Source organism: Anarrhichthys ocellatus, unplaced genomic scaffold (assembly GCF_004355925.1).
Source record: "Anarrhichthys ocellatus isolate YVR2014 unplaced genomic scaffold, GSC_Weel_1.0 scaffold12, whole genome shotgun sequence".
In the NCBI taxonomy this organism is placed as follows: domain Eukaryota; kingdom Metazoa; phylum Chordata; class Actinopteri; order Perciformes; family Anarhichadidae; genus Anarrhichthys; species Anarrhichthys ocellatus.
Genome location: NW_022280042.1, coordinates 8,048,159 through 8,056,721, shown reverse-complemented (window position 1 = coordinate 8,056,721; position 8,563 = coordinate 8,048,159). Strand labels below are relative to the sequence as shown.

At 44.1% G+C, this 8,563-nt stretch overlaps 1 protein-coding gene across 1 annotated transcript; it reads right to left on the bottom strand.

Moving 5' to 3' along the window:
- Window positions 1-470: 470 nt before the first annotated feature.
- acp2 (acid phosphatase 2, lysosomal) lies at window positions 471-6,243 on the bottom strand. Its single transcript, XM_031851964.1, has 13 exons — window positions 6,087-6,243; window positions 4,558-4,653; window positions 4,271-4,357; window positions 4,015-4,075; window positions 3,819-3,910; window positions 3,626-3,724; window positions 3,439-3,528; window positions 2,728-2,811; window positions 2,566-2,614; window positions 2,229-2,317; window positions 1,943-2,049; window positions 1,515-1,690; window positions 471-1,437 (listed from the first exon to the last, which is right to left on the bottom strand). Exons 1-13 carry the CDS (start codon window positions 6,165-6,167, stop codon window positions 1,292-1,294), a joined length of 1,257 nt encoding a protein of 418 aa, XP_031707824.1. The 5' UTR covers window positions 6,168-6,243; the 3' UTR covers window positions 471-1,291.
- Window positions 6,244-8,563: the final 2,320 nt, after the last annotated feature.

Genomic DNA, 8,563 nt, shown 5'->3' with positions numbered 1-8,563 from the left:
CTCCATAAACTTCACTTTACCAATTTATGTGCTGACTGTTGTTTAACCCCGCCCATATTCAAGTCAAATCCAATCAAATCCAATGGGTGGGATTAAACATTGATTTGGAAGGCTGCAGACAGGGGGACCCACTCTCCAGATTAGAGAAGAGCAAAATTAAATTGCAATAGCCTGGTATTAAACCAGTCGAGGGTCGTCACTTTGCATATTTATAACAATATGTAGAACTCAAATACTTTGCACTAAAATCAAGTGAAGATTTGGACCAGAATCCATCACCAACAACTTAACACCCATGTTAGTTTACAGCTGAAATAGTTTAGTTATTCTTTAAAGGAAAAGCATCCAATATCTGTTCTAAACATTAAGTTGAAAAACACACAAATGTAAATGTTTCCAGTGTTTCTGTAAGCCGCATCTTTAAAAAGCTGGTTCATCGCAAAACTGATTTGATTCTTGAGAAGAGATTCAGCTTTGTTATTTCTTTTATTTCATTTCTTTTTACAATTTGCTGGTGTGTTCGTGTCTCACTAAAGGACACTTGGGGGTGGATGCTTGTTGTCACGAGGCTTACGGTCAGCTCTCTCTGGGCGAGTTAGCCAAAGGTCAGCACCACCCTGCTGCTCCTTTGATCAAATAGAATGTGATACATCATAAGAAAAAAGACAAACATCCAAAACATTTAAGGCATCTCGGCCGTTGGTCCTCGAGAGTCAACACACACACGTGAATCATGAACACACCTGCAGACATGAACATATACGTACTAAATTAATGTATTCCAACAATTAAAAGAAAGTGATCTTTAGGAGCTTGTGGAAACATTCTAGACTGAGAATCATTTTAGCCAATGAGGTTTCAATTAAACAGACATCTTAGGTGTTTTGTAACATCTTAAAGTCTTGTTTTTAATGAAAATCAGAGCAGCCGGGAGGAAAAGCATGATGCAAAATCACTTATATTATAGAAAGTCACAACTTCAGAACCATTTCCTGCATTGACTTCCTACTACTTCTCTGCAGCCATTCAAGTCTCAAGACGCTGTTAAATAAGGTTTTCCCTGCTGCGGGTGGTCCCCTCAGACAACGTCTCACTCGTCATGTTAGTGTAGAGAGATGAGGAAGCCGTGGGTCCCGAATGTGTTGATGAAACCCCCCCCCCAAAAAAGAGAGTCACCTGCACTTTTTTTTTTTTTTTTAACAGTTCAAAGTTCGTCGTCGTCGCTGCTGCTGGTGCTGCTGTCCCAAGACGCCGGGCTCTCCGATCTCCGAGGGAGGAGCTTGTGCTCGTGTCAGGATTCCTCTCCGGCTTCCTGGTTGATCACTTGGTGGTACCCCTGGCTGCCGATCGGCTCCTTCTGCCAACAGATCACACCGAGGAGGACGAAGATAAGGATGAGGAGCAGGCAGCCGGACACCGCCAGACTGATGATGACTTCTGCAGAAGAATGAAGAAAAATGGATGATGGCACAATCTCTTTTTAATTTGCAGTCAGTTTTTTTGTGTGTTTTCACCTTTATCTCTCCCCTGCGACGGCAGTTGACACTCCTTGTCGCGGTCATCTGAAATAGAGAGCTTTGTAATTCTCACAAAGTCCTCTAGGGGACAGTCTAGGGAGCAGCCTGGTAGCTGCAGAGGGAGCGCCTCCACCGTGCTGTCGTTCCGGTAAAACAACGACACCGAGGCAGAGCTGGGTGGACACAGAGAGAGAGAGAGAGAGAGAGATTTACAGTCTCCGATTACCTGATGTCACATTTAAAAATGCATTTTTGACTCTGCTGAATCTGGTTGTGTTGAATTTCAAAGTAAAAGTCTCATCCATTTATTCCACTTTGCATATTCTTTCTTTCTGGTATCAGCTCCTCAGTTGCGCATGGAGTCTGTTCATTAATTATTATTGATCAATCGAGTGTCTACAGTATATTCTGTGTTTGCGTTTTACCCGTTGTCATCCCTGTACAGCTCAATTATTTGACAGGAGGCGTACGGCGGCTGTCGTCCGTTGAACACATTCAAGCTGGACTGCAGAGCGGCTACAGTGGTGTCATGCTGTGGATCACATGAAAACATTTAGGGAAATGTGCTTACTTGCGCTACACATGAAGCTACAGCCAGAAGACGCCTAGCTTAGCTTAGTTTAGCATAAAGAATGGAAACAGCTAGCCTGGCTCTGTCCAAATGTGAAAAAAAACAATCCATCTACCAGTAATTGAAAAAGTCATTCTTACCGCTGACAGCATCATCATTTTCATCCTCTGTTTCGGGTCTGGGACGGCCATCTTGGAAAGATTCTTCACTATTTCCCCCAATAGGATACCTTGAAGACAAACAGAAGCTCTTATTTCGCCATTTAGTCCTGTATTTAAATCATAAGTCTCATGGTATGCCATCAATGAATGGACACACACACACAATGTTCATTTCGACTCAATCCCACATACACTGTCCCTGCTGCTGGAAATACTCACTAGAGCACCAAATGTAGATTCATCTGCTGCTGAAAGTAGTCCAACAAAAAACACTATTTCTTCCTGTTTTAGTAACGTCTGAACTTCACACACATACCTCCCTGCAGCCGGCTCTTTTCTTGCCGTTTGTAGAACCCGAATGTGACCTGTGTGGAAAACAAACAGTGTCTTTACATTACTTTTAACTACACTGTAGCATTGACGCCATCACGAGACGCTAGAAGTCCTAAACGTACAGAAATGCCGCTGCCACTTTTACCTGAAATCCAAAGTCTTTGAGCACTCGGAGCTTCTCCATGACATCAGGAGTCACCCAGTCAGGAGCAGTCATGTTGTGACGGGACTGAATTCAGGCACAGAAAACACAGCGGGGATTAAGAAAGCCACGACAAAGACACTGGATTGAAAGAGGAATTTCAAGAGACGCGTAAAAGCTGGAATCAAGCAGTAGCTGAGTTGAAAAACTGTCTTTTTTCTCCTTGTCAGCAGTGAGTCCTCTGCCTCTAAGTTACCCACTGGTTCATACTTAAAATTGTGTGTTTTTGACTCATGACATCCCTGAAAATGTAGGTACAGATGCCTTTAAATATGACAGCAATGCAGTTTATTGATTGGAGGCATGCTGAAAAGCAAGCAGTGACCTTTGTTAACTAGATAAGACAAAAACACAGATATGAAATAGAAACCAGCTGCACAGTTCTGTTCCTCTAAGCCCTCGTCGTGTTCCTTAAAAAAACGACGAGGGCGGTCGAGTCACAAGACCGAAACTCAACACCATGACATTTGGTCAATTACAGTTTCTCCCACAAGAACTTTACAAATAACTTGCGTCTGTTGGAAGAACAGCTTGTGAACCGGGTCTTGAATAAAGGGATGCTCTTATTTTGAAATGAAAGCGTAGTAAGCCAATTAGCCAGTGTTCATTCAGAATAATTGTCTTAATTTCCTATAGTTTTGCTGGTGTTCTCACCTCACAGAAGAGTGTGTCGTACACGCCCCACACCTTTTCCACGTTGGTGTCATTCAGTCCGGTTTCATTCTTCACCAGCTTTATGATGTCCTGCAGAGAGGAACGCAGTAAAAATAGCATTAAGCAAAAACATGTCGATTTGAGACTCCCCCTCGACATCACGTAACCCCCAAAAAATCCCCCGTACCTGGTACGTGGTGGTGATGTTAATAAATTCCTCCGTGTGCTCAGTTTCGTTCATCAGCTGTTTGTAGCGAGGACAGTTTCCCAGAGGATAAGACAGAAGCTAAAGAAATAAATAAAAAAAAGGGACAAAGACAGAAAGTTCAGTGTACAATCATTTACAGCAAAGGGGAACTATTTACATCACACAAACATACCCTCTCTTCTCTTTCTGGCACTGTGTGCACCGGTATCGGCTGCCACTTCAAGTCCTGCGTGAAGACCTGCTGACCAGCGGGGGGGTAGAGACCTGGAACGACGGACGAGAGACTGTTAATGCGGGGGAGGGAGAGTACGAGGATCGCTAGGTAGAAAGGAGGGAGGAGGTAGGAGAGCGTGAGCGGACGTTCAGACCTGCGAGGTTGGCCTCGGCGCTCATCAGGGTGCGGTCGTAGTCCGTGCTGCGGACGGAGATCTGTGGACAGAAGGAGTCGCCGGTAAAGGGATCAGAAGAGGACAATGAACAGAGGCCTCCTCTCGGTAAACAACGCCATCATGCTGCAGGAATGCCAGCACCAGTGGGGACACCTGTATAACACCAGCATGTCAAAGCCCCTCCCCCTTCTCCTCCAAAATATTCCTATGAATCAGCGTCTGTCTGTGAGGTTACCTCGCGTCGATCATAGGATTCGTTCAGGAATACTCGGTACCGCTTCCTCAGAAAGTGGCCCAGATCAAAGTGCTGCCTCATGCCCTCCTGAAAAAAAACACATCGATGACGTCACAGGGTGTCGGTAACAAATGTGAGTTTTAAGTGAGACAGTAAAAAAAAAAAAGCTTATCAAATATGGAAATGTATCCAATAGGTCAGCATCAAAAAAAAAAAAAAAAGGAAGTTGAAGACAACACAGGTGCTGACGCTCTGCGATGACTCCAGTTACAAACTGTCCGCTCTACCTGCGACAGCTGTCCGAAGCCCTGCGGCCAGTCGCTCTCCTGGTGAGGGTCGGTGGGGTAGGCTTTGACTGGTGACCGGTCGCCGTGACGAAACAGCTGGAAGGGGAGACAGAGAGGAGAAGTCAGGCAACACCCAACTGACAAACAACAACAACTAAAAACACTTCCGTAATAGCATGAAAAAATATTTGAATGGCTAACAATCGGAATGGAGCTGCAAATGGCCTGCAAGCACGATGCAAAAAAAAAATGTAAATGTATTTATGACGGGCCTTAAAGTGAGCCTTCCCAGGAAGCACAAAAACAGCTTTTATATGAGGAAACCGCTACGTTGCCCTCCTGACCCGGGACCTGCGAGATGTCACGGCTTCAACGCGGGGGAAACACAGAGTGTGTCAGATGCTTTTTCAGTTCTCACGGCCATGACACAGAGTCTGTAAGGGCGTGGAAAGAGAACCTACTAACCCTCAACCCACAGAAGATTTTAACAGTGTAAATAGAAATTTCCCCAGGTTGCCACATTGTGTACTCTACAGCGAGCGAAGGACTTTATTCCACTATCACCGTCCTGCGAGCTTCTCCATACTTTGCATTGGAAATTAGCAGACAGGTTTAACAGTTGGATTAAATGCAATAAAAGGAGGACGTGCAAATAATGCACTTATGTGTGGGAGTGATGATTTAGTGCTGGTTTTAAACGTCAACTACACAACATCACCATGTATGACAAATACAGAAGTCACATTTCATCAACAGACATTCAGCAAGGAGCGAGTTTGCACCACAGTTACAATTACTCTACTCTCATCTGCATCGTGTTGCATTGACGTAAACATGAAGCTTATGTATCTCTGTCAAAACAACAGTTTTGTGGGAGTGAGCTGTGAACAGGTCAGAGGGCAGGAACTGGATCTGCAAGTACTTTAACAACACCTGTGGAAGTTCCTACACGACACAGGTTCCAGTCAATCCGCCCCGGTATGCCAACATTTCTGAGTAATCATGAGCTGTCCACAAGTATTATTAGCACAGCCGAATAGCCACCGGACAAGTTCCTTTACTGGCAATTGAGTCCAAGCGTTTGCATAAACAAGATCTAGCTCGACATGTGCAGAGTTCCTGTTGAGCAGTCTTTGACTCTGAATACGAAACAAGCTTTTTATACAGTCTGCAATCCAAATCTACTCATTTTATTTTGAATGATAATTGCGTCTCAATAAAATGCACACTTTTGCAAATGGTTAGCCTGTGCGAACCAAGCACACAATTAGCTTCTGTGTAAAAATAAATAAAATAAAAGGTGTTGCTAGGTGGATTGTTGACATGCCGAATTAACCACGAGACCCACATTATTAACCGACGGGTTAATTAGTGTTCAGAACAATGTGCACGTTTGCTGAGAAGCAAAGAAAACACGAAACTTCCTCAATTTTGAACGCAGTTCGCGAAGCGTCTCTCCACATCGACGAGAAACGATGCGAACCACGCAGCTTCCGTAGCTTTCTACCGATTTATTAGCAAACACTCACCACAGTCACGTAGACCAGCTGTCGGTCTGCCAGACAGACGGAACCGACCGTTAGAAGAAAGAGCACCGCAGCGGACACCATGTTTAAAGCGAGAGTGCTAAGCTCCAAAAAGCTGACAATCACAAACCACCTCCTTGACCCTCTGACTACTTCCTACCCGCGGCCCTAACCCAATAAGCTCGCTCGCAGTCACGTGACTATTATGACGCGCGAAATTCAGACGGAGGCCCCTTCACGTGCGACTCCGTTTTGTGTTCGTCTGAAACACTGTGGGCCTTTCTCAACACACACACACACACTACCACACGACTGAGTATGCTTAGATGTCAACCTTATTACATAGTATGTTAAATAAAATAAAGATTTCTGACTTAATTATGTCTTACAAACTGAAATTGTCTTGATTTTAAACTATTAGAGGTATCGACTGATTAAGTCCACATTCTGAGATGATCAGAATGGGCCTCCATATTAAACATTTGCACACAAAAAAAACTCGGATCCGAGTGGTTACTCGCTTTGAGGCATGCAGTTTTTGTGCTCTGCCACTAGAGGTCCGTGTTGTACTATCTACAAACAAGTACCCTCTTACACGTCAGACTTGTAGTTTTTGCAATGAGACTGCTGGAGCTGGAGCCTCAGCTACAACAGGTCCACAAATATGATCTGGAAGTGTTTATTATTAGAAGTGGAGAGTCAAGATTGGACAAAAAATAACGTCATAAATGTATTGACAACCATATCTAATAAATAAAATAGGTTATATGTGCCTCTGGGAACTGGAGACTAAACTATGAACTGGTTAATCATAAAAACACTTTACAACAGATTAATTGACAATTAAAGTAATCAATACGCGCAGCTTTAATTGCAATTGTGTGATTGCAAAAGTGATATATCTTCGGACATATGTGTCTTCTCTGTGTGTTTGAGTATGTGCATGCATTCAGGTATTTACCACTGAGATATATCTGTCTATGGGATACCGCAGGTCTCTGGGTCATATACACACTTGTTTTGAAGTGAGCAACAATCACATGGGTGTTAGAAGTTAAAGCTGCATGTGTGGAAGCTTTGATGCTTGAAAAGGCTTTCTGTGAAGGTGGGAAACCTTTGGTTCAGAGCACGACCCACTGGTGCGCTGATCTGTACGTCTTTACACAGTGAAAAGCAGCGTTGTTGTGTCAGGGTCTGGCAACAAGAAACCAAGTGGAAATCTGATCTTCGTCTACCTTTTTTTATCACTAATATTCAACTACACTGTATGGGAACTACTACTGCAGCTACTATTGTGCTACTCATTTTATTACCTCTATATCTACTACCATACACTACACACGGCTATTACTATTGTACTTATTAATGCTGCTACTTATCATACTATTACTATATCCCCAGAACCAATTCTACTACTATCATAACTGGTAAGAATAGTTCTAATAGCTTTTACAGGTTTTGAGACAAAGATTATTATCATTCTTGACTCCTCTGCTGAGGAAGACTGCTGGATGCAGTTGAAAGCTCCAGATAGAGTCTGTCCTCGGGCCTGTTCACACTGGGGTAGAACAACCTGGCGGGGGCCCGGTGGAGTTTAAAATTAACCACCGGTGGAAAGAATCCCAAAAATATCCCGCCGAGGTAGAAGCGCTCCTTCATTTGCAGATGTCAGACAGCAACAGCAATCTGCATTCGTAATAAAAGCTCCCTGGGCTCAGGCCCTGCAGAGGGACAGAAGACACCCAGACCGGTGTTGAATTAAAAACCCCTGTGGGAACGTGTCGGCACACCACATCCCATGCACCACCTGCAACACACGGAGACGCAAAACAACAATATCCAGCTCTCAGCGTCATGCCCTCGGTGTTGTTACCACGGTATTGTAGGTCCCTGCCGCTTAGGTCTCAACAATAATGTCTTTGTTCCCTTTGTTTTTTATTATTGCCTCAGGCTGTTTATATCTGCTATGTGTTACTAAATCCTGGCAGAGGTGTTTATGTTTTTCAGATTATAGGTGACGGCTAATGCTGAAAACACATGCCACGGCTCACTTGATCCCCCCCTGACAAATGAACACTGGTGCGAAAACAGAAAAATAGCCAAAGGCCAAATGTCACCGGGATCACACACACACACACACACACACACACACACACACACACATATACAGGCATCAACAATATCAATAAGGAGTACAATGGTGATTAGAGGAGGCGTGGATTACCCTTAATCTGGAGTATCTATGCGTTTGTTTAAAGGGGCAGACACCCACCCCATCATCCATAGCATCTCATTCACACTGACACCTCATTGGGTGTAATCTGCTTGTTTGGGAGATTATAAACAAAAGTGTGTGTTTGGGTTGGGGGGGTGGACATGACCAATGATCCCAAAGATCACAGGGAGAATTCCTGGCAGAATTGCCTTGATGATCTGATGAACAGATGTCTGCGAGGCCCTTCACAGCCCAATGCAGCCCC

Bases quoted from the DNA above. Each gene is read 5' to 3' on its own strand.
- acp2 (XM_031851964.1), bottom strand. From the start codon at position 6,167: ATGGTGTCCGCTGCGGTGCTCTTTCTTCTAACGGTCGGTTCCGTCTGT. The intron at 4,654-6,086 runs GTGAGTGTTTGC...CTCCCCTTCCAG, and splicing joins AGCTGGTCTACGTGACTGTG to CTGTTTCGTCACGGCGACCG. The intron at 3,911-4,014 runs GTCTGAACGTCC...CCGTCGTTCCAG, and splicing joins CGCCGAGGCCAACCTCGCAG to GTCTCTACCCCCCCGCTGGT.